The 26,578-nt window shown below is 42.2% G+C and overlaps 1 protein-coding gene across 1 annotated transcript; it reads left to right on the plus strand.

Moving 5' to 3' along the window:
- The first annotated feature begins 885 nt into the window (after nt 1-885).
- Nucleotides 886-25,178, plus strand: LOC8033972 (monocarboxylate transporter 2-like). The gene is made up of 5 exons (XM_029982635.2): nt 886-965; nt 3,573-3,861; nt 8,054-8,197; nt 10,074-10,901; nt 24,459-25,178. The coding sequence occupies exons 2-5, from the start codon at nt 3,606-3,608 to the stop codon at nt 24,680-24,682; spliced, it is 1,452 nt and encodes a 483-aa protein (XP_029838495.2). The 5' UTR covers nt 886-965; nt 3,573-3,605; the 3' UTR covers nt 24,683-25,178.
- Nucleotides 25,179-26,578: the final 1,400 nt, after the last annotated feature.

Consider the following 26,578-nt stretch of genomic DNA (forward strand, 5'->3'; position numbering starts at 1 on the left):
GTTAAAGCATTTATGTGAATACACAAGCCGCTCTATATTCGGCTAGCAAAATTTTGCTAACGAATCAAAAACAATATTACGTACTGTACATTTATGTACTTTCTTGTTACTATAAAAATATAAAAGTAACTTCAAAAGTAATTTGCTACTCTGTTACGGTAGTAATTTACTTAATTACTTTCCATTTGAGTAATTTGTACTCCACTCAAATTCCTTTTGAGGCCAATAATCAGTAACTTAAATTAATTACATGTTTTGAGTAACTTGTACATGTCTGACAATCTATGATTTCCGTCTTAAACTCCCGTGAAATACTCTGAATTCGCTATTATATAAAACATTCTCAGGATCCGGTAACTAAAATACTAAACTGAAAAAGCTAGCCGGAAAAAAAAATATAAAAACACGCGCTTCACTTATGCGGGAGAGAATTCTCAAATTTCACGGGCACCCTATCGGAGAGATAGTGGGAAATATGAAGCCAGCCGGGAATGACCTTTTTCGGAATATCAACATAGAAAACGTTCGCAATATATATATATATTTTAATTTTATTTGTATATTTTTTTACCCTCTTCTTTCCGTCATGTCTGTGTTGTGTCGCTTGGTTTCTCTCTCGGTTTCACGCCCTCTATCTCTCCACAAAATGCATATGAAAACGCCGACTGATCCTTGGTCGCAGTCGATACCACGCGCCTCTGCGCTTCTCCCGCATATTGTAATCCACTTCCTGCGGCTAAACCGCAGAGATAAGCCAACTCTTCCGGTGTCCAAAGAGAGCGTCCGTTTTGCCTTGTTCTCGAGAAAAGTGCGCATCCTCATTATCGCGTGCGATAACAATCCGGCAGCAACAGCGGCTTTGGAACTGGATGCAAGAAAGTGCCTAGCGTTGGCTTTTCTCAAAGAACCTGTTATATTTATGCTTTCTTGCCTCGGCAGTTTAGGGAACAAGCGCGTGCCTCTCGGTAAGTGTGTCTCTTCAATTCTTGCATCTCTCTTGTGAAGAGAAATAAACCCTTCCGGAAAATCCCAGGCGACCCCGCGGCGAGGGGAATTGTGGGGCTGTTCCGATATACGCTCGGGGGCCTACACAAACGCTTAGTTTGTCGTGGAAGCGGCAGAATTCATTATCTTTCATAATTAGGAGCTCAGAAACACCAAAAAATAAAGCGAACACAAAAATAGGTCATGACATACTCCTGTTTGCTTTCTTTTTCTTAGTCAGGAGGTGTGTTTACCCGCCCATTGGTGATGTTTTAGAGGTAATTAGCCTCAAATATTGACTTGCAATCGCCTAGCGTGGACACATTTTTTTCTTCAACCAATGCACGAATATGAGAAGTTTTAAGACGGATGGTGTACTGTGTTGTATAAGTCTTCAAAATAAAGTAAGTAAACAAGTGACTCGCTCTCAAGTGTATGGCATCAGAAACCATTTCTCATCAGAACGCCAGTTGCAACAAATTGATCTTAAAAAGTAAATATTCTGGTTCAGTTTTTTCTGTGCACTGGAATGGCGAAAATTCTGACCTCACTTCTATTTACGCGGGTTAAAATTCAGCACGTGCAGGTACAAACTTCCGATCCTCAATTTATTATTCATAATGCTAGACATCCATTAAAATCATCAAATATCTGAACAAATGCATATATCAAACTTTTAATTATAACGAAACAAATATGAGATAAATTGTTGATGTGCTGATAAAAAATTAAGAGATGAGTATTAATCACCGACAAAACTTTTCTATTTCTTTTGTGATTACTACGCATAATAATAATAATAATAATAATATATTTATTTCACACAAATGGGAATTTAAGTACTAGATACGGGCATATCAAAGCCTGCAGAGGGCTTGTATGATGACGCCCATAAAAAAAAATTCAAAATATAATTATCATGATTCCACAATGTAAGACTGAAAGTCGAATTTAAAACACAAAAAAAGCTTGAAGAAGAAAAAAGCATCAAGAAAAAAAAAGCGAAAAGCGTTAAAAGAAAAAAAAAAGAAAGCACGGAAGAAGAAGAAAAAAGCACTTAGAAAAAAAAACACGAAAAGCGTTAAGCGAAAACGAAGTAAAAGGGGAGAAAAAATAAACAAAAGGCTAAACTAAGTTAAAATTAACTTAGCTAATTACAGTTCAAGCTCGAAGCATGCAGACACGGCAAAGAGATGCTAGATGTTTTTCTTCAGTTGTTTCAGTGATGTAATGTCAATGAAAATGTCAGGGAGGGCGTTGAACAAACACGGAACGTAGTAATCCCGAGTGCATTTACCGTACCAGGTCGAACAAACTGGCACTACAAAACGAGGAACGCGACTTCCTATAATCCTAACTTCCTATAATCCTAATATAATATCGTCGAGAAATAAATGTAGCCCTTTAATTACATTTAGCGTGTACCCACGTGTGGTTCTATGAAATTTCATGGTTTGTAGGAAAACGTATCGGCTTGGCGTGCAACAATCATCGTCCTATTTCGCACGCTTTTCATTCAGGATACCAAGTAAATCCACGTAGGCAACGGATAAATACGAAGATGATATGCACTAAATAATCTGTCATAGTAAAGGATAAAGCGTAAATGGCATACATACCCTCCCACTATTTGTTATAGTGCCATTTACTTCGACCGAATCACTTTGTTTACACGTGAATGAAAAGCGATTTGACGACGCAATACTATAACAGGTCGAGTTTTCGGCTTGCGTTCTCTTCGAGGTTTTACTGTTTGACAAGATGGAGTTCCCATAGTAACAGTACATAAATGCTCCTGTCAGAATTACTCTTTCTGGTTTATCCGAAGAACCGCAAACTAGTGTACAGTGTTTTAAAATCATTGCTCGGTGGCAACTTAGTTAAATACCAAGTCGTCTGGTTGTGAAAGTGCCTGTTTCGCTGTCTTAGCTTTTCCCTTGTGTAGAAGTGCGCTAGGAACCTTGAAGAGAAGAACTATGTTTTAAAAAAATGGTTTACTGTATGCTCCACATCAAAATACATGTACAGTACTTCAGAAAGCCCGAATGCTTTAGAAAAACATATTTTTGGCGCGCGCACTCCGACACACATTGCACAGTTCATACTACGCTCTCTCACCTCTGAGTTCGGTAGCGCTGCATATAATTTGTGATCAATGGCTCTCACGAAAAACGTTCGGATGTCACACAATGAGTTCAAACACAAAAGTTGAGCAAATTTAATATTGTTATTTTATATTTCCCCTAAGTAGCTCTTCCGGCATTACGTGCGTGGAGTTTATAATAAAATAACCGGTTGGACAGTGCTAAAAATACAGAAAAAGCAACAAAAAAACACTGGGGGATTCTTCTGTTTTTCTTATGCCAAGAGCGTAATGTTCGACCTCTGGTAGACTTAAACACGGAGGAAACTAGAGGAAGTCAGTGCTTGACCCTTAACAACGCAATTACTTACATTCCTACATACTGAGCCTCACAATTAATTCAGTAAAATATATGACTTGCTTTGTGCAATGCCACGGTATAGTGTAGCTATTTGAGACGTTGTGGAAGCTCAATTTTTACTTGCTAATTTTTTTCTTTCTTTAGGTATTTACTTTGGTGAGACGCTAAGAATCGTCGATGATCTATCTCCACCTGGTCAAAATGAACGGAAGGCACGAAAGATCTTTCTGTCGTAAATGGTACAACCGGCGGACCAGGGGTGTGGACACGTGCTGGGGCGTGGCTGCCGTGGCCTTCCTTTCTCAAGTCGTCCTGTCGTTCGGCGAACGGAACGCGGGTTTTCTTTACGTCGGCTACATGGAGCTATTCCTCATCGACAGACAGCAGGCAATCTGGCCCCAGACCGTAGCTTTCATTGTCGGATACCCAGCAGGCAAGTGCTCGACCGACTGGACATTCTAGCCTGCGATGTTATTTTACATGAATTTTATTCCAGCATATAAGAGTATTTAAAAAAAAACAGTAAAGAAGCTGCGCATGACCTGCATGAACGTGTGTTTTAATCCTCGCCGAGAAAGATGGACAAGAAAAAGACAGAAATGAGCAAGACACGGCACGGCGTACGCAGTGTCCTGTCCAGTTTTGTCTTTTACTTCTTGTTTTTATTCAAGTTTCAGACGTTAACTTGTGGAAAAGTTTGGATTATGCACACCTTAGTTTAAATTTCGATGTTGCGGTCGGTATTTTTTTAATCATGAAAGTATCAGCTGATGTTTTGTGTTCTAATTTGTGGTGTTCCGTGTTATTTCTTAAGAATGCCAATTTATATAAATCTATTGCTATCGTTCATTTAACTTGTTTGATGTATTTGCTCTGATTTGGTTTTAGAGTGTCACGTATTTTATATCAAATGTACTTTCCGCCTTATTGAAATCTAGGCACCCCTCTATTATGCTGGGCTTTATGCCTTTATATCTACCAAAAAGTTTAAAATATATTAGGAAAACATAATTGTTAGAAAACATAAAAGATGGATGTGATTTTTAGTATCAAGACGGGTGCCCCCTTTCACCAATAATGGCTTTTCCTGTCTCCTTAAAAGCTGCTTCAATCCAAAGATTTAGTTTTGAGATTTTGTACAGTGACGCATCGCCGCCGATCGGGCACAAAACACGCAATACTATTTTAACCATATCCGAATACATCGTTTATGCTTTGTACCGTCTGAAATTAAGTTTATACAACCAAATATGGAGAAGTTATAATTATGGCAGGAGACAAATCTAAAGAGTCATAGAAAGTAAATATTTTAATTAAAGAGCAACAACAAAAAAGCGGTGCGGCGCTTCTTTATTATTTTTTTTTTGTATTTCCCTTTTCTCAGTTACTGACCGCGGCCAATTTTACGCATAAAGCAATTCCTCATGATGTCCCTCGGTCGAGTTTTTCCATTCGTAAAACACGGGCCATTTCCAATGTACTTATGATGGTTCAAAAGCTGCCTCATTTCTATGTTTTTCATTTTTTATCTTGCGCTAGGGGTGTTTTGTTTACCAGGGGGCCGCGATTCTCACTTGGGCCCCTGAAAAGTCGCATGAGTCCCGCTGGCCACGGTTTTGCCAGCCCTGAATGATAATAATAGCCCGAAAAAAAAAATTCATTCAGCTTAGATCTTTAAGCGCAGGGTTTCGGAGTGAAATTAACATTAAACGGCTTAACTAATGGGCATTACTTAAAGTCAGATTATTGCGAACAGAGTTGTGGCCTTGCTGCTTCTCAGACAATTATTTCAATATTATGCTCTCTATCCACGTAGAATTACATTTTTCGACTACTCTTACGTATATTTTCTTTCATTCCAAGCCACAAAAGCTCAGGTGGTATGAATATTAATTAATGTTACCCAAGCCCGTCCCCAGCACGTAATACGTACTTAGAAATAACTGATTGATACAAAACAGTGTGCGACTTTTCAAGGCTAAAGAGGAACCATAGTACTCTATAGAACAGACTAAAGAGGACTCTAGGTTCAGCCCTATTTAGTCAATGCAGCGAGGAAAGTTTTATGAACGAAAAACGCACCGCCTTGAAATATAATCTTGGCACTCATGACATAAATTTAAGACGGTTCATGTCATTCGAAACTATCAACAAACGCGTAACGTTTTGCCTTAAGAAATAGACAAACTTTGCGGTAGTGATGAGTCCAAACTTTATTCACGCCGACACTGCACCGCGTGAGTGTGCACCCATTATCGAGCTCGCGTATTTGAGAAGTGTATGCTGCGTGCGTGTTTTGATGACAAGCATAGGGAAGAAATGTATTAACGCAAAATGCTCTAAACGTGGGAGAAATACTTTGTTCGTGTAGGGCGGAATGTTAACTATGCATTGTTTGAAGCACTACAGTTCAACGTTCTTGAACTAAAATAAGCAAAACGCCTTAATATATGAACACGTGCTTAAACAAATCATTCACCAAGCGTAGCGCCGGAGTAGAACATTGCGGTCCCAATGTGATTTTCCGCTTTTGTGCTAAGATTGGCTGTGTATTCACCAGGAATGTTTAAAATGTACCTTTCACAAATAAAAGTAGAGTTGGGACTCTAGTACTACGGTAAAAAATCAAAATTGAACGAACATAAATTTGTGTGTTTTGATTTTGCTGTGATTTCTGCTTTTTTTTTTTCGTGCCACAGTTTAGTTTGTCTGTGCTTGTGCCGCATCTTCATAAAAAGTGTTTTGCTATTTTGTTTTGTTTTTCGCAACGGCTGCTTTATTTAATTTTTACAAGCTGGCTTGAAGTAGGATGCTAATCACTTTGATGCCGATTAAATGCGCTAGATTCTCGGAGGTTGTGAAAATAGTTATATCTTAACCGGCCATTCATTTTGTTCTAGTTATGTATAAACTGTATACTGTGTTTTTTGCCCTTCCCAACTACTTCATATTTTTACATGGCAACCCTCACAATAAAACCATCTGTAGAAATCGGCAACCGCAGTGGCCACTATTTCTGATCACTCTACTCAAAAGTAACGGGCCTGACGGATTTTGTCATTGAATATTTCTAACTACTAAATTATGATGTCTGCAGCTAGCACCCCGCAATCACTTTTGGTACCGCTGTGTCGGAAAATATATATTGGCGTATCTAACAGAACCACTGTGAACCCCTTATTTTCGCGGCCCCGATGTTTCGCGAAAGGGACAGCTGGGTCTTACTCACGAGAATTAAAGGTGCCTCAAAAAGTTTTTGAAATTGCCTAAATATGGCCATTACTCACTCTTCTGGCTCCAAACATCCTAGAAATCTATATATCATGACGATAAGCGGCAGATTTTTTATCAAAAAAATAAATCAAAGGTCGCAACACACCAATTTCATCTCCGGCGATGGGAGGGCATGCGGCGAAACCAGAACCATTGTCAGTCAATGGCAAGCGAAGGATCCTCGCCTCCGCCCGCTTGAACCGCGGAGTGATATCTCGAAATTGCGCGGCTCGTTTTCCACACAGCCCGGACTGCGATTCAACCCAGCGGTCGCGCGTTCGAGCGCTCAAGAGCTGACGACCAAACACATCACACCCTCGAAGGACAAGAGAAAGAAAAAAAGAAAGTGGTTTGTTGTTTCTGAGACGATTATTAGAATATTATGTTCTCTCTCCACGTACAATTACATTTGTCGAGTACTCTTTACCTACTTCTATCATCTACAAAAGCTTACACATTTTCTAATAACAGCGTTTGCAACTTCAACAGAATGTCGCGTTTTCATTCATCACATGCCGTCGCACGTGCCGACAAAATGGACCTCCCAGTGCCGGAGATAATTTTGATCTTTGATTGTTTCTTTTTATAGGGAAATTGGCCCTGCATCGTTATAATTTATGAATTTCTAAGATGCTTAGAACCCGCAGTGTGAGTTATCACTATATTTAGGCTATCTCAAATACCTCTTCAGGGCACCTTCAAGTTTCACCAAATCTAAAGGCTGGAATTCACTTCTCCAGACCAGACAAAATATTTGTGCCGATCTAAAGCTCAGGAAATTTCTAAGTCGCTAAAATCGTGAATATTAGGGGCTCGCGAACATTAGGGATTTTACAAGGTTCCATATATTTGGCAGCTTTATGCAGGATACACTTGCCTTTTCATTTAATTAACGTCTAAATCTCATACAGTGAAATGAAGCAGTACTTGCTTCAAGATGTGCCAGGTAGCTGCGAGGGTGCCTATCTGACGCGTACCATTATTTTTACTTTGAACAAGATGAGCTTGCAATATCCAATTTGAAAAAGTACAAACTTTTACTGCTCCCTTTATAATCACTGGTCAATACGTTTTGACAGCTTCGAGGCCACACATCGGCCTACAGACTCCCGTTGGCGGGAATGAATCCTGGTCGAGGTGCGCTAATCTGACGGAGGCTTAATGCGAAGGAGGCACTCTGTAAGCGACACATTAGTAGCACGTCAGAAGGTTCCCGGGCGGTCTGACGTCTTACTCAGTATTTTTTCTTGGCGTGCCAGATGCCTTTTGCAAGTTTGGCAATTAAACCCCCAGTTTACCTCGACTGACCAATGAGTGAAGTGCTAACTGTTCAAAATCTATATTGTTTATAGGGCTGGTTGTGTCGCTGCTTCATCGATGGCTCTCTCTTACCGCGATTGCGCTCATTGGTAGCCTCTTTACGTGCGTCGGACCAATTGCTGCAAGCTTTGGAACAAATATTGTTTGGATGTCAGCTGCTATGGGTTTCGTACACGGTTAGTCAATTTACTAAAATATGCTTTCTTCGGTATTTTTGTTTTAACACGCTGTTTGGGCAGAGTATTTGCGAATTGTCACTTTCTTAACCCATATTATTTATCTTGAAAACCTACTGAGGTTACTAAGCTCTCATAATTTATTCACTAGCCTGAGATAAGGTGAACTTTATTCAGACACCTCAGTGGTGTAACCAACGTTACTAGAACCCTCAGTTGGGAAAACCGTTGAAACATGGGCCGCTGGCGTCCGCCGAGACCGAGCTAAATACGATAACAGCGCCACCCTTTAAAATTTGCTTTTACTGTGGTCACCTTGAACTTTCAAACGCATCTTTATGCGTAAAAACCAACGGGAAAAAGCTATTTTTGTAGTAACTTTTATTAGAGTTTAGTACAAATTGAGGGCGCGTGATGTTTTCTAAAATCTTTAGTCTGCAAGGTTTTGCGGCTAAGTTAATATTGTTTTTTATACAACCATGCCTCAGCGGTGATTTCAGGTAGCACCTCCCGACCTAGGTGCATCTTACGTTCGGTAGTAACTCCCGGCGCGTCCGCTGGGGAGACGGGGGTGGCGCCTCTGTAATCCCTTCCACTGTCTTTTTCGGCGCGATAATGGCCGATTAAAGCCGAAATAGAAGTCCCGCGTAGTTCCTCAAGTGGCCACTGCGGGAGAAACGGCGGCGTTGTGATCGAAATTAGCTCGGTTCTGGAGGACGGGTTTGTGCCAATTTTTCAGAGCAGTCTCTGTGGCAGTTTCCCAACTGAGTAATATAGTAACGTTGGTTGGAACTGAATTAAAAAAAAAAAATCTAAGTGACAGCGATCTTAACATCTGGACAAGATTCACGAAACAAAGAGCAGCATTTAAAACCACTTTTTTGTTTTCTAAGAGGTTTCTTTTTCCGGCATCCTCTACCCTGAATGTTGAAATTGAATGGTGGCCGATTAGTTCATGAAGAAACACATGTTATTTAGGTAACAGAAGGCTCCGGTTATGCTGCGGTTTGTATTTGTGAGCTGTAAGGTGTTCTGAATGCCCAACCGTCACCAGACGGTGGCGTTAGGGCCACAAATTAAGCTATGCTTTAAGTACGGGGCCCGAAACGCTTCTCCGACTGGTGTGTTTAGCGTCCTACTCCGCCCATGCATAGAAATTGGTCCCCAACTGGCAACACAAGACGTCATAAAAGCTGAAGGGTCATGCTTTAGAACGTCGCTGCCCTAGTGGTTTGTAGTAGAAGTTCCAACAAAGAGTACGAGGAAACTAGAATGTCGCTGTCTTCAAGGCGTTTCAACTCCTGACTGCCGAAGCTTCGGTGGACTTTCAAGCTTAAGAGACCTGCAGCAGAACAGGCACCTGCAACGACCACCGCAGCTGCTGCGACGCAGCCACGGTTTCGGGCGCCGACAGCCTCACACTTCATCGGGCGCAAAGCGGGGGACCACTTTTCTGGACGCGGTAAACACACCAGTCGGAGACGCGTTCTAGGCAGCATTATTCAGTGTAGCGGAACTTCAGCCATTTGTCGCCTTATATTAGTGTTGTCAATTATGTCAACCTATATCGGAAATAACGCAAATTGCTTTTCCGCCCTCAGAAATGCTAAAACTAAGTCCGCTAAACAGCGAAGGCGCATCGCCTGAGCTTCCTAATTTTGTATCTAAAGCTGGCAGTGCTCGAATTTTGATTGTCGCCAACTGCGCGCAATCTGCACCTAGGTACCAAATTGAGGGCAGTCACAACGCAATTCGGATATCTAGTGTCGATACTCTCAGCGTAGATATTTTGGGGCTGAATAGTGATAGCCTGTGCATCACAGGCTAAATGCTGACTTGATCCTGCTTGAAATTTTTCGATTTTCATTACTTTCAGGTTTAGGGACTGGAATCTTCTTCGTTATAGTCTCCATGATCCTGATGATGTACTTCAAACGCTACAGAGGTATAGTAACCGGAATTAAAAATCTAGGAGGAACAGCGTCTTCAGCAGTATTTCCAAAGCTGCTATTATTCCTGAAGGATGCCTATGGATTTCGGAACAGTCTATTTCTGTACGGTGCCTTTTCTATGCACCTCGGAGCTTTTGTTATTTTACTTAAAACACCACCCTGGACACAAACACAAACCGTCGAACTTAAATGTGACAATAACAGTGATGACCGTACTTCTGAGGTCGAGGAAGGAAAAACAGAGCGTCCAGTAACCAAGAATCTCGACAGCCATGAAGAACAAAAGTCAGCGCCAAGTATCTTCCGAACGCCCTCGTTCTACGTCATTCTGGCATCGGGCGTCACCGGCTTCTACACCCAAAACATTTTCTTCTCTACCATCGTCGATTTCACCGTTGACAAGGGGTTCGTCGAGTCCGATGCCGCGTCCCTAATGACGTATTTTGCTGTGTCAGAAATTGTGGGACGCCTGGCGCTCCCGCTTCTGGCTGATCACGGATACATTCGTCGTACGACTCTGATGACCTGGAACTTCTTTCTCATGGGAATATCCATGCTGTTACTTGCCCAATTCACGGCTTTCGCCTGGGTGCAAGCAAGCTGCGTACTTTTCGCAGCGTTCTTCGGCAGCGCAGTGACCATCGAAGGTGTCCTCATAGCGGACTATCTGGGGGTGCCGAGGCTGTCTCTTTGCTTTGGACTCATCGGAATTCTAAGCGTGCCTCTCTTTCTGAGTAACCCACTCGTTCTCGGTGAGTATGGCTTAAAAGTAGGATTGACCATTCTAAATTGCTATCACTTCACCGATCGCCGGTTCGCGACCGGTCGCTACGAGCTCGTTCGAGTGAGATGTCAAAACACGAGAGCCAGTGGTCAGAGTTTACGTGTCATCTGCACTCCCCAGGCATCTCTCTCAAACTACAGGCTTTCCTGGTTCATTTTAATCCAAATGGTGGTCAATTTAATCAAAGTGCCACTCAATGTACTTCAAGCGCCATTCCATTTAATCTCGGCGCTACCCGATTTAATTCCGGGGTCAGTCAGTTTAATCCACAATATACTTTTTTTTTTTTAAGCTTTACAGATATTTTTTTTAAAAAGCCCTGAAAGTTACACTTATGCGGTTTGTACAGGTGAGTTATACGGCCAGGCGTACAGAATATAAGGGGCTAATAGTAACGATCAGTCGGATATTTAAGGGAAATTTGTTCATTATCTTTGAATTAGATTAGTGAAAACAGACATATGGTTCTAATTAGAAACTTGGTGCCTGCAGTGGCTAAAACGCGCAACACACGTGCGCCCTACTTCACTCTATCCTACGTGGGAGGCGAAGGGGTTACTTCGCGCCACGACCACCAGGGAGCAGGACCGCGTGCGCTCCGATGCGCTCCGATAAGAAACCGAAACCTCGAAACGCATCTACATGAAGCGTTTTTACAGAACGCCGTAAGATGCTGCTTCTTCAATATATTTTTCTTAAAAGGGTTGATTTAAAGGTTTTCGATGAGGCTCAGCAGGTTTCTGGTTGGAATCATATGTTTATTTTAACGAATTAAACAGTAAATTAACAAAGTATGCTTAATTAGGAGACCGATCGTTACAATTAGCCCCCAATACTATGTCCCGCTGGCCGTATAACTCACCTACACAAACCGCACAAGTCTGGCTTCCACGCATTTTTTTTAAACGAATCTGTGAAGCTTGAAGAAATCATTCTGTATACATGCACGTTTTTGTCTTCAGTGGTAGTGTTTCACTTACACTTTTGATAAGTTAGAGTAACTGTACATTTAGATTTTGTTGGGGACTACTGATATACTGGTCACTATTTCGATCATTTGGAGTTGTTATAGGAAATACAGCTCAAGAAGGCCGGGCGACGGAAAGGAAGGCTGGGAAGGGAGCAGACAGAACGCTGGAGAGGAAAGGGAGAAACCTCCTCTTTTTTACCAGCAATTCGTATGCTTTCTTCTACCTGGCAATCCTTTCCCTCGGCCTACCTTCTTGAGTTGCAACGGACTGTAGTCGCACGAGTGACATGTGAATTACTCTTTTGTAACCTCAATATATTAGTGGCGCGATGCACTTTAGTTATGGATGAAGAAAGAATAAAACAATTAAAAGAGGGACAACACAACCACATCTTTCAACTAGCAACAGACGAGTAAACTTTCAACAGCGAGCAGCCGGCTATACCCAGAAGGAGTAGGGGAGAGAAGGGAGAGAAGGAAAGAAAGAAATGCGAAGTGCAAGTCAGGGTGGTATGGTTATCTCAGATTTTAAAAATTCAACCTCAGCTCTGCCAACAAGTGAACAACAACAGGATTCCGGTTGGCTGCACTGTCAAACACGAAAAGAAATTCGTTCCATGCAAAGAGAAGAAAATTTACTCCATCCCCTTGAGCTGCGGCCATCAATACATCGGACAGACCGGCAGATGCACCAGTCACAGACTCCGAGAACATCACAACGAAGTTTCTAAGGCCTCTCCAGATTCTTATCCTCCCATAGTCATACATGCCCGTTCGTGTTTGCGTTGTCATCCCCTCTTTGATGACACAAAAATCCTGGGGGGGGGGGGGGGGGGGCATGCCAGCAGATTCGGCAGGGAAATCATAGAATCATTCGCCATGACCACAGCAAAAAACAACGTGTAAAACCCTTCCCTCCTGCTGATGAAAACTGAGGTTGAATTTCTAAAATCCGAGATAACCCTACCACCCTGACTTGCACTTCGCGTTTCTTTCTTTCCTTTTCTCCCCCTTCTCTCCCCTACTCCTACTGGGTATAGTCGGCTGCTCACTGTTGAAAGTTTACTCGTCTGTTGCTAGTTGAAAGATGTGGTTGTGTTGTCCCTGTTTTAATTGTTTCATTCTTTCTTCATCCATGACTTAAACCAACACGCTCTTCTCCCAAGCACTTTAGTTGAATTTGTAAGCGGGCCAGACGTCGGGTGATGAAAGATGTTTATTCAGGAAAGGCAGCGGCTTATATAGCCGAGGCGGGACGTGTCTTGTCACGTGTACCGGCTTGGTTTGAGACGTCACGATGACTCAGACTTGAGCCATGCTACACCTCCCCTCCACTTGAATGCCTCTCGGGCAGAGGGTACCGAGGAGGCTCTTGACGTACTCTTCAACTTCTCTGAGGCTCTGGAGGGTGTTCGACGTCTTGAGCGTGGGAGGCTTCCCATGCTCCAGGCGCCCCAGCTGTGGCAGGGGCTACGTCGAGCGGGGCCAGAGGCTTCAGAGGTTCCGCGTCGTGCGGGGCGGCTACCTCCCGGAGGTGCTCTCGGGTGCGGCGGACTTCGCGGCCGTCTTCGGTCTGCGGGATCATCTCGCGAGGCGTGTTAGCTTGGCTCAGGACGGTAGCAGAAGCCAATGTTTGTTTGTCTTGTTCGTAGGGCGTGACCTGTTGTCCTCTTGACAACGTCGGCAGGTCCCTGGCGCCGCGGTTGTAGTACTTTCTTTGCCGTGGGCGGATCTCTTGTAGTCGATTCTGGACGTCCTTGTCGGCACAGTCTCTGGCTCCAGGTGGCTTGTGGGCAAGAAAAGTAGGGTTCGTGTCTGCCACCCCATCGATCTCTGCCAAGAGTATCTAAGAATGTCATCCCGAGGGGTGTTCCGCTACTCCATTAGAGCCAAATAAATGTCGGCAACTTTGAGGGAACATTTCTTACGCAGCTTCTTAGCTTTCTGTACAGCTCTTTTTGTCATGTCGTTGGAGCGTGGGTGATACGGACTGGAGGTGACGTGGGTAATGTCTAGCTCCTCTAGGAAATCACAGAATTCTCTGCTGGTGAATGGTGGGCCGCTGTCGGCGACCAACCTCAGAGGTAGTCCGTGAACAGAGAAGATCTCCGCGCACCACGTCTTAACCGAGTTCGCGGTGGTGCGCTGTAGTTTTCGAATGTAAAAGAAAAAAGAATAGAAGTCCACGATGACGGCGAACTCTCGGCCACCATAGGAGAAGAAGTCTAGCCCCACGACTTCCTACGGCAGCGCAGGGACATCATGGCTCAGAAGAGGCATTTTGGCGTTCTGTGGCTTATGAGTCCGACAAACCTTGCATGCCATGCAAAACTGCTCTATATCCGCAGATATGTTTGGCCAAAACACTACAGTCCTAGCCCGGGCTTTCATCTTTTCCGCTCCCGCGTGAGCCGCATAAAGAAGACGCATGATTTCGACTTTCTTGGAGCTAGGTATGATTACCTTGTTGCTGCGAAACATCAGACCATCTTGCGTGTGTACCTCTTCTCGGTATGTCCAGTATGGTCGAACCGCCTCTGGAATAGCTTGCTTGTTGTCTGGCCATGTCGTTTCAGCGAAGTCACAAAACATGACGAGCTCAGGATCTTGGTTAGTAGCTTCTAGCAGATCTCTCAAACATCGCTGGGAAGCTGAAACATAGTCAAGCACATTTACTTAAAACTGTTCGGCTTCGACTTGCATTTTGACTTTGCAGGGGAACCGTGACGGAGCATCCGCTAGGAATAGTTCTTTCCCCGACTTCTATTGCAATCAAATAGGATAGCGTTGCAAGGACAATCACATGCGTTGCAACCGCAGTGGGCACTGATGCAACGGCTTATCGAAAATTGCAACTAGGGGACGGCCGATCAGTTTCCACTGTCACACTTGCCTGGCCAAAGATGTAATCGTGAAATTTTGCGCAACCATGCACAATCGCCAACGTCTCTTTCAATTCGTGCCCAGGTTTTTGCGAGTCAGTGAGTGAGCGAGACGAAAAGGCGATAGGTTGGCCGTCTTGGATAAGCACGGCGCCAACCCCAAACTGACTAACGTCAACCAAGAGCGTGACGGGCTTTTTAGGGTCGAAGTAGGAAAGAACCGGTGCCGTTATCAGTGCCTGTCGCAATTCTTCAAAGCTTTCTTGCTGTTTTTCCGTCCAGACCCATGCTATATCTTTACGTAGCGAGGTCCGAAGCGGCGCTGTTAATAGAGCGCCACTTCGCTTGGGAATAAAACGCGGCACGAAATTCATTGTGCCGAGCAAAACTTGCTCCTTACCTTTTTTGACTCCGGCATCTGCAGGATGTCGTCCACCCGCTCTGGGTGGAGGCGCAGACCTTGCGTCGTAACGACGTGTCCCAGGTAGCGGACTTGTTGCTGCAAAAAGATGCACTTCTTGGGGTATAATCTGAGGTTGTGTTCTCGACACCGTGTCAAAAGCAGAGTCAGGTTATAGTCGTGTTCTTTCGTTTTCCGCCACAATAGTACACCATCGATCACGATAGCAACACAAGGCAACCCTTCTAGCAGTCGGTGCATTGCGGTTTGAAAGATTACAGCGCAGAAGCGATCCCAAAGGGCATGTGAAGAAAGCGATAGCGCCCGTAAGCTGTGCTCATCGTGCAGAGTTTAGAGCTAGCCTCCGTGAGTTTGATTTGCCAAAATCCGGACGCGGCATTCAAAGTGGAAAAGTACAGTGCTAATCACACTTGCGGCTCTCTCCGGGGAGCGCTAGACTGGTGGCATTCGCGGAAACTAAGCTAGTCACGTGGTGCAACATGGAATGGCCCGCTCGAGGGGTGTCCTGCCCACTCTATCAGCTGGCGGCGAACGCGGAAGGCTGCTCGCACGCTTTTTACAAACATCATTGCTCGAACAATAAACAACCTAAAGCATAAAGGCGTATCAACGATGTTGTCATCAAAAAACAGAAAAAAAATATATCAGGAAGCACTCTTATAGCTTATCAAGCTGGTATAAGGCTTGCTACTATGCAAAAAACAAAAGTATATCAATTGACCGTATTCAAAAGGACTGCGCGTAGTATCGAGAGAATCCTACAGGAAAAAAACACTGATCGCCGACAATGACACCGCGTTCGCCGCCAGCTGATAGAGTGGGCAGGACACCCCTCGAGCGGGCCGTTCCATGTTGCGCCACGTGACCAGCTTAGTTTCCGCGAATGCCACCAGTCTAGTCCCCGGAGAAAGCCGCACGTTCGTGCGTTATAGACAAGTGTGATTAGCACTGTACTTGGACTCAGCAAGCCGCGGAGCGGCACCCTTTAGCGTTGACATGGGGTAGTTCTCGCACAACAACGCTTTGATAAGTTCTGTTGGATCCAGACAGATACGTATCTTGTCCTTTTTAACAACTGTGACCATGTGGCTAGACCATTCCGTTGCCTCGGTTACCTTTGCAGTGACGAATTGCTCCTCCATCCGCTGTAGCTCCGCCTTCACCTTTTCCTGAAGAGCCACGGCTACTCTTCTAGTTGGCACGACGACACCCACGCTGCCCGGCTTGAGCTTCGTTGCGTACCCAACGTCCTTCAGCTGTCTGAGTCCCTTGAATACTTCTGCAAAGGGTTGTGCTGGCGGGTAAATCTCTTCGAGATTGACGTTTTGCACACGGCGTATAAACCCAAGACGTTCGGCGAGTATACCACTTAGTCACCGGCACATTGTGGTCTACTACAAAAAATGTTTCTTCGTGTGTCCTGTTGTTTGCGAAGAGCGGCAGCCTTACTTTGGGCCTGCGAGATGGTCTTGTGACCAAAGAAAGCAGTGAGCGTAGCGTTACAGGCTTTGCTGGAGCTTTTCGGGGAGCCTCGTCACGGCATGCCGTGAAATAACGCAACAATTTGCACCAGTGTCCAACTTGCGAGTCATTGGCTGACCCTCTATCTCGACGGTTGCGCTTCACTGGTCTGTCGCGATTGTGTTGATAGATAAAGCCTCAAAGAAAAAATCTTCGTCGTCCTCTATGCGCAGTTCCCGAAGATTTTTCTTTTCTTTGTTCGCCCTCGTTTCATTTGTTGCTCACGAAGTTTCTGACGACTTGCACGCTTGAGCAAAGTGATTCAGCCTTCCGCATTTGTTGCGCGATTTTTCTTGCGCGGGACAAGCTTGGGCACGCTGCACTGTGTAACCACACCTACTGCAGGGTTTAGCCCTCGCTGCGACGGTGTTCACTGCGGTGTCGAGCACCGCTTCTGCCGATTCACTTATTTCGCGGAACTGCTGTTTTCCTCGCTCCTGAATGCGGCACATTTCGACTCTCTTCTGATAGGTCGGGTTTTCTGCTGTCAGTTTCTTCTGCAAGCCCTTATCTTTAATGCCAAGGATAATACGGCTGCGAGCATACGCTCTTCTAGCTCTCCAAATTCGAGTTTTTCGCTAGAATTCTGAGTTCTTTCAACCAGTCGCTGAACGACACGCCTTCCTTCTGATCCCTTGACCCAAAGCGAAATTCCTGGACGGTCCAATTGGTTGCCGGTCCGTAGAAGTCCTCAAATTTACGAATCAGGGTGTTAACATCATTTCTGTCCTCCTCAGTCTCGAACTTGAAGCTGTTGAAGGCTTTTGGCCTTCTTCGCCAAAAGTCACCAGCAACGTTTGTGCCTGCACTTCTTTCTATTGCTTGCTCAGTTGCGACGCTGTAGAAAACAATGCAAACTCATTCCTCCACGTTTTCCATCCAAGCAATGTGTCGCCTGAGGTGTCCAAGGGCTTCGGTGGCGGCAGCTGTAGTTGCCGTGCTGACGGCGTCGACAACTCGACTGTTTTTCTGGGGGCACCACTGCTACCATGTAAGCGGGGCAGACGTCGGGTGATGAAAGCGGTTTATTCAGGAAAGGCAGCGGCTTATATAGCCGAGGCGTCACGGGTCTTGTCACGTGTACCGGCTTGGTTCGGGACGTCACGATGACTCATACTTGAGCCACGCTACAAATTGACGTTTTGTTTACTCTTTCTCATTACATTGACCTATTATTTATACAGTTCAGAAGATATAAGTGCAATTGCAATTTGTGATTACGCTTTTTTTACTTCTTGCTATTATCGACACCGCTGACTTGAAATCGCTTTCAGTTCTAATTCTTCAACATATTAATTCCACAATTTACATAATAAAAGTTCAACAACATGTTTATTACCCTCTAGGTTCGAGGAATTTGTGACTCAAATATTACTTAGAACAAGCTCATTTGACTCATTTGACATTCTGATTACGTTTTGGTTATAGGTACTATTGTCACAAGAAAACTTTGAAGAAGCCAACTTTTTGTTACTCAGTCAATTACTCTAAATAATTAGTGACAAAGGCGGCTTTATGTAAGTTCAGCTAAAAGTTTGATTTCTCTTTTGACTAATCCGTGTTACTGTTCACCCAATTGATCTTAAATTAACTAAATTAACTTAGTGATTATTTGTTTATATTTTAAAATTTTAGTCACATGACTGAGTTTACATCAGCATTATTGACATTTTGATTACTTCTGAGTAACTACTGACCTATTTGACTTTATACTCGTCTGATTGACATAGTCCTCGCTTTCAATAATACTTTTAGCTTTTAGAGCGCAGCTCTTAGGCGCCCGTTTCCGGCTTGAGCGGCGTCGGCGTCGCCGTCGCCGTCGGCGTAACCGCGCGGTGCATTATGGGTAAATTTTCCCGAAGGAACCCGAGGTCCTCCCAAGGTCCTCCCGAAGGAACCCGAGGTCCTTCGGGAGGACCTCGGAAGGACCTCGAATTCCTTCGGGAGGGCCTTGGGAGGACCTCGGGCTCCTTCGGGAGGACCTAGGGAGGACCTCGGGTTCCTTCGGGAGGACCTAGGGGGGGTTACGTGACGATGACGTCATCAGTGATGATGACGATGGCGATGCGGATGCCGATGACGTCATCAGTGACGATGACGATGGCGATGCGGATACCAATGACTTCATCGGCATCCGCATCGTCATCGTCATCATCACTGATGACCTCATCGTCACGTGACCCCCCCCCCCCCCCCCCAGGACCTCGGGTTCCTTCGGGAGGACCTCGGAAGCACCTCGGGTGTCTTCAGGAGCACCTCGGAAGGACTTCGGGTTCCTTCGGGAGGACCTCGGAAGGACCTCGGGTTCCTTCGGGAGGACCTCGGGAGGACCTCGGGCTCCTTCGGGACGACCTCGGGAGGACCTCGGGTTCCTTCGGGAGGACCTAGGGGGGGGGGGGGGGGTCACGTGACCTGGGGGTCACGTGACGATGGCGTCATCAGTGATGATGACGATGACGATTCCGATGACGTCATCAGTGACGTCATCAGTCATGATGACGATGGCGATGCGGATGCCAATGACGTAATCGGCATCCGCATCGTCATCATCACTGATGACGTCATCGTCACGTGACCCCTCCCCCCGAGGTCGCGTGATCTCCCAGGTCACGTGACCCCCGAGGTCACGTGACCCCCCCCCCCCCCTTCTGAGGTCAACTGATCCCCCAGTACCCTTCCCTCCTCCTCCTTAAGAGCTGCGCTCAAATTCGGCGTTACAGGGAGTTGTAAACGGCTTTCATTTTTTGCAACCAAGTCATTTATTTTCAGCTCAGTTATCATTTGGGTCACTCTTCTGATTACTTTCGGTTACTATGACCCAATGGAGTTTGATTCGCCCTAATTGACATCTAGATTATACTTGACATTATTATGAGCAAATTATAGACTAACCATTTTATTATGAGCACGACTAACATAATGATAACTCTTTTGATTACTTCGAGTCACTATTAACCCAACGGACTTTGATCCATTTTAATTGACATCTTGATGACTTGAATATTGTGAGCTAATATTTAACCAATTGCTTTGTTATGAGCTTAACTGCTGTTATAATTAGTAGTTTGATCACTTCAAGTTACTATTTACTCAATCAATTTGATATCAGGTAATTGACAATATTGTACCTTTCTTGATTACTCCGATTTATTATGGAACCGGTTGACCTATGATTAGCTCAATTCACAATATTGTTCCTCTGTTGACTTCTTCGAGCTACTTTTGACCTATAGATTGTAATACGGCCTAATTGGCATTATGATAACAGTTTTGATTACTTTGGGGTAATATTCAACTAAATTATGTTTTATGAGCTCATTTAACATTATGAATACTGTTCTTTTAGTACTTCGAGTTCCTATTGACTTAATAGATCTTAATTCAGCAAAATTGACATTTTGGGGACTCCCTTGATTACTTCAAGCTACTATAACACTAGTTCACCTATTACGAGCTCAATTCACAATATTATTACTCTTTTCATTACTTCAAGTTACTCTTGACCCAGTTGACTTTAATTTGGCGTAGTTGACATTGTGATGACCGTTTTGATTACTTTGAGCTAATATTCAAAGAACTGATTTATTATGAGCCCAATAGACATTATTATGACTATACCTCTTGACTACTTTAAGTTAATATTAGCCCAATGGACTTTTATTTGTCATAATTGACATTTTGGTGACTCTCCTTATTACTTACAGTTATTAGATCACTAATTGATATATTGCGAGCTTAAATCACTTTATTATTTCTCTTTCGGTTACTTCGAGTTACTTTCGACAGAACGGGCTTTAATTCGGCCAACATATAATTTTGATAGCTTTCTTTAGTACTTTGAACTAATATTAAACCAATTCATTTATTATAAGCCTAGTTGACATTATCGTTACTCTTTCGATTACTTTGAGTTACTATTGAGCTAATGGTCTTTATTCCGGCATAATTGACACTTTGGTAACTTCCGATTATTTAGTCTTATTATACCGCAAAAGGATCTATGAGCTCAATTCAAATTATTACTCTTGAGTATTTCTATTTTGATTACTGACATTATCATTTGACATTATCATTGCTCTTTTGACTACATTGACCCATCGAATTTTAATTCGGCTTAATTGACATTTGTGTGACTCTCTTGGTTAGTTAGAGTTATTATACAACCAATTGAGCATTTATGAGCTCTTTTTAAGTTATTATTATTAATTTTTAAATATTTTGAGTTAATTTTGACCCGCTGGACTTAATTCGGCCTACTTCACATTGCAATGACTCTTCTGATTACTTTCAGCTAATTATCATTCATAATAGATCAATTCGATTAATGTAGCTCAAAGTAATAAAAAGTTACTCCAATATCAATTAGGCCATATTAAAGTTTATTGCGCCCAAGGTAACTTGAATCAATCAAAAGAGTACAAATAATGTGATTTGAGCTCGTAATAGATCAATCGGTGGTATATTAACTCGAACTAATAGGAGAATCAGCGAAATTTCAATAATGCCAAATTAGAGCCTCTTGGGTCAATACTGGCTCAAAATAATAAAAAGAAGTATCATAATGTGAAATAGCCCCATAATAAATAAATTCGTTTAATATTACAAAAAGTAATCAAAAGGGTCCCCACAATGTCACGTGGGCCGCATTAAAGTCCATTGGGTCAAACATAACTCGAAGTAATAAAAATAGGAATATGACTGTGAATTCTGCTCATAATAGATCAATTGGTGCTATAACTCCGTGTTAGCAAAATAGTCACTACGATATATATTGGGCCGAATCAAAGTCCATTGGGTAAAAGTAACTCCAAGTATTCATGTCAACTAAGGTTATAATTAATCAGTTGGTGGAATATTAGCTCAAAGTAATCAAAAGAGCCATCAAAATGCCATGTGGGGCGAATTAAAGACGGTTGTATCGAAAATAACTTGAAGTAGTCAAAAGAAGCCTAATGAAGTGATTTGAGCTCATAATAAATTAATCGGTGATATAATGACTCTAATTAATCAGGATAGTCACCAAAGAGTCAGTTACGAGGAATTAAAGTCCATCGGGTCAATGGTACCTCGAAGTAATCAGAAGAGTAATCATCATGTCTATTGGGCTCATAATAAATCAGTTGGTTGCATATTAGCTCGAAGTAATCAGGAGAGTAACCAAAATTCTAATTATTCCGAATTAAAGTCCATTGGGTAAATAGTAACTCAAAGTAATCAAAAGAGTAATTACAATGTCAGATAGGTTTCAATTAATCAAATGGTTAAATATTAAGTCAAAATATTCTAGAGTCATCCAATTGTCGTGTAGGCCGAATTAAAGTCCATTGGGTCAAAAGTAGTTCTAAGTAATCAAAAAAGTAATTTTCGTGTCCAGTAGGCGCACGAGTCAATTAGTTGAATATTAGCGCTAAGTAATGAAAATGGTCATCACAATGTCAATTAGACCAAATTGAGATCAATTGGTGAATAGTAACTCGAAGTAATCAAAATAGTAATAATAATAGTCGAATCAAGCACGTGAGTGATGAAGTTGTGGCAGAGTAACTCGAAATAATTAAGTCTCCAAACTGTCAATGACGCCAAATTAAAGTGCATTGGTTAACTCAAAGTAATCAAAAGACTAATCATAATGTTATCTTAGCTCATAGTAAATAATTTGGTTGAATAATACGTCAATGTAATCAAAATAGTCATCATAATGCTAATTATTAAAATCTATAGGCCCACAGTAACTCAGAGTAGTCAAAAGAGGAATAATGTGAATTGAGTCAATATTAGATCAAGCGGTTGTAAAATAACACGGAGTGACCAAGAGAGGCACTACATTATCAATTAGCTGACATAAAGTATATTGAGTGAATAGTAACTCGAAGTAATAAAACTACTAATTATAACAACAATTAAGCTTATGAGAAAGCAATTGGTTGAATTTTGGCTCAAAGTAATCAAGTCATCAAGATGTCAGTCAGGACGAATTAAAGTACATTGGGTCAAACGTAACTCGAAGTAATCAAAAGAGTAATTATTATGTGATTCGTGCTCATAATAAATCGGTTAGTCTATAATTTCCGCAAACTAATGACAAGAGAAATTATGATGTCAGTTAGGCCGAATGAAACTCCATTGGGTAAATAGTAAGTCAAAGTAATCAAGCGTGACAAAATGGCCACTAAGCTGAGAATAAATCATTTGGTTGTGTAAAAGCTCAATGTAATAATGAGAGTGAGGAGTGTGTTAATTGGGCCAATATAAAGTAAAATTAGTCACTGTAGTTACTCAAAGTAATCAAGATACCAATAATGCTGATCTAAACCAAGTTATGTGCTAAAATATCGGCAAAAGATTGAAAAAAAATGTTACTACTGTTGTTTAAGTTAATTTTAGGTTGATTGGGTGAATAGTAGCACGGATTAATCGAAGGAGTAATCAAACTCTTTGCCGAACTTCGTTGAAGTCGCCTTTGTCCATAATAATTGAGAGTAGTCGACTGAGTAACGAAAAGTTGGCTTCTATAAAGTTTTTGTGCGTCAATAATTGCTTTATAACCAAAAAATAATCAGAATGTCAAATGAGCTTCTACGAAGTTTTATTTTGTCAATGATTTCACGAAGTCATCGAGAGAGTAATCAAAATGTTCGTTGAACCTTTATTTTCTAAAGTGCGTTATTAATAGGTCGAAGCACCTAGAAGTGCAAGACATACGTCCACTAAGCTTTAAGTAAAGTCAGATCTGTCAATAATGGCGCAAAGTAATCAAAAGAGTAATCACAAAGTGCAAATATACTTATATCATCTTAACTGTATCAATATTAAGTCGAAGTAATGAGAAAGAGTAAACAAAAACAATTCTGGGCACATAAAATTAAAGATTACTATTAATATTATTAAGACGCCAATTCACCCAAGGAAACGTTGAGTACGCCACTAATATCTCGAGGTTACGAAAAGGGCATGCGCGTGTCAGTCGTGTGACTAGCAACTCAAAGTTATCGAAATAATGATCAATATAGTCCCCAACCAAATCTGATTGTATATATAATTACTCTAATTCATCAAAAGTGTAAGCGAAACACTACCACTCAAGACAAAAAAGTGCATGTATAAATTGTGGGTTAAATTGACTGACCCCGGGATTAAATCAGGTACCGCTGAGATTAAATTGAATGGCGCTTGAATGACATTGAATGGCACTTGAATTTAATTGACCACCATTTGCATTAAAATGAGGGGGGAAACCTGTATAACGTCCCCCTTATTTATTTTAACTCAAAGCAAAAACCTTGAATATGGCTGCAATATAACCAGGCCATTCTTGTTATACGTTAAGACCGCAATAAGAGATATCCTAAGATATGCTAATATTACTCCAAGTCTAATTCACCTTCTTGGTACAAAACTGGAGTTTTTATTGCATCTTCAACGAGCCCCCTATAGTCCACCAGTTTTCTATATAAAATATGTGCTACAAAACATATTGCTTGGTTATTAGAAAAGCGACAAAATGAAAATTCTAGCTTGTCTAAACCCGCGCTCTGCCATTTTAAATATATATATATATATATATAAATATAATAATAATAATAATAATCTAATATATATATATATATATATATATATATATATATATATATATATATATATATATATATATATATATATATATATTTACGCACAATAGCGGACCCCTGTGGTGTTACAAAGTCAATATTCATTCCGAGCATTTACTTCTAGGGTTTTCCCGGGACCAGCTGGGCTCGTACGACAACCTTTACCGTTTTTTATCGGGACTGTATTTTTTTATTGGCATTCTTTGGTCCCTCCTGCTTTGGTCAGAACAGAGAAATGACGCGACTTCAAGTACCAGAAAGAACCCCGAGGACTGTGCAGTGTCAACGGCATTCAGAGGCGTTATTGCGAATGATGGGAACGGACATAGTTTAATAGAAGAACTTTAGATACCATGACGACAGCACGCCAAGTTTGACCGACTATTTACGGTTTACCTTGAACAAAGAAATTTATCTACACTTACATGACTCAGTGAATCGGCATAGCCAACGACCACCCCCGGATTTCGCGGGAATCTCGCTTTTTATTTTGTGCGATCTTAAATGGGCAACAAGGCGGTTTGTTTGAAACCTACGCAATGAATGGCCTCAATGTGCATAAGATAACCAAGCAAGAAGGTGTTAGCAGCCATGTGGTTACAGTATCTTAAGGCATCTGTTGCTATACCAACGGGCCGCCGAACGCACGTTGAAAACTGGTTTTGTGTAAACGTCACTTATGTAATTGCTGAACATATCATGTGATAAATCTGTTCACATTTTTAACTTTCGAAAATTCCGAGGCGACAATCATAACGTGCAACGAGTGCCTCAATACCTCGCTCCACCAGGTCCCCGAACTTTAGACGAAAGCTGGAGACAATAAAACTATGAACTTCTGTGACCCACTTGCTCCGTGTCTTTTTGTTTGAGCTATCGACAGAGTAAAGTCCTATAGATAATTGCTTGCAGATATACGCAGACCACTGCACAACCTTATCACCATTGCGCTAGCTCTCGAATGCGGCAAGTATGGACTACAAAGCGCCGACACAAATGATCAATCGAAATAGCTTAACCAACATTATAGGTATTTTTGTCACTGGCTCATTCAAAAGTTTCATGCAGCACACAAATCCGTCGTATTTTCTTTCTTTTTTTGCGATAACATTGGACGATTACAAAAGACGCTGACTATTCGGAGCTGCCCCTTGATTCTCGTAGCCAGCCAAGACATGCTCGGTGATCAGTCAGCCACTTCAGAGGTTCAAGCAAATATCAGGTGTTGTTCCAAGGCGGATCATGTCACGTCTTATGAAGGCTAGTAATATTTATGTTGTACAAGACGTCCGACAAAGGAATTTAGAATAACATGTTGAATACCTCCTACGGAAAGTAGTGAGAGATTTTTTTTTCAAGTTTCTCTAAATAAAGACACTTGATGCACAAAGGCAAAAATGATAATCTAGTTCAGCTACTTCCAAAGATACTTGGCAAGAAGACAAAAGCCTGTAGTGAATTGATTATGTTGATCAAAAAGGTAAAAATAGAGCCTGTTGTTATTATCACCTCATTAAAAATTGAATTTTCTGGTGAATTTTCATATACGCTATTTGCCGTTGGGCACATGCCTATCGCGAAGCACCTGGTTGAAATAAAAGGTAATTACAGGATAATTTGTAATACGCAAGAGAATGGAGGATACATCCGGAACGGTCCTTCATACAGTGCAAGTGATAAAGAGGGTTCATATATTGAAGGCATGGCATATATATGCTGTGCTTTAACTCGCTGACAGTCTCATCACATGAAGCCATCTGCAGATCAGTTTGTTTGCCGATACAATGTACCGTGTAATCCTAACCAATGTGTTCAAATAAAACTAAGCTTTTATAAAGCGTGCAGAAGACAGCACAAAGGGGCGCGATATCTGCTTGAGGTAAATTATCTTGTTATAAAAAAAAAAGGGTAGAAATGCCCATTTGGTGAAATTTAGAGAGCTTTTCCTAGTATTATCTTAGTTTCAATTAGAAACATAAATAAAATGATGAGTAAAAAAATAGAGGTATAATTAAGATAGTATGTAAACTCTCTAATTCCAATGTGTTCCTACATGTGTTCCGACATGTACATGTGTGATTGAAACAACAACCGCTAGGATTGCCCTTTACTAAAATGACCGCACTCGCGCAGAGGTGTTGCAGTTCATTTGCAGCCCATTCTTAAATGTCGTTTTGTTCTGGTTCAGAATATTCCTGAACTTAGCGCGTGCATAAGAGTAGCGGTAGCACGCTGCTTGAAGAC

Source organism: Ixodes scapularis, unplaced genomic scaffold (genome assembly GCF_016920785.2).
Source record: "Ixodes scapularis isolate PalLabHiFi unplaced genomic scaffold, ASM1692078v2 PGA_scaffold1__304_contigs__length_218370807, whole genome shotgun sequence".
NCBI classification, from domain to species: Eukaryota; Metazoa; Arthropoda; class Arachnida; order Ixodida; family Ixodidae; genus Ixodes; species Ixodes scapularis.

Excerpts from the sequence above, each read along its gene's own strand:
- LOC8033972 (XM_029982635.2), top strand. The coding sequence starts at position 3,606 with ATGATCTATCTCCACCTGGTCAAAATGAACGGAAGGCACGAAAGATCT. Across the intron at positions 3,862-8,053 it reads CATTGTCGGATACCCAGCAG|GGCTGGTTGTGTCGCTGCTT; the intron begins GCAAGTGCTCGA and ends TATTGTTTATAG. Across the intron at positions 10,902-24,458 it reads GAGTAACCCACTCGTTCTCG|GGTTTTCCCGGGACCAGCTG; the intron begins GTGAGTATGGCT and ends ATTTACTTCTAG.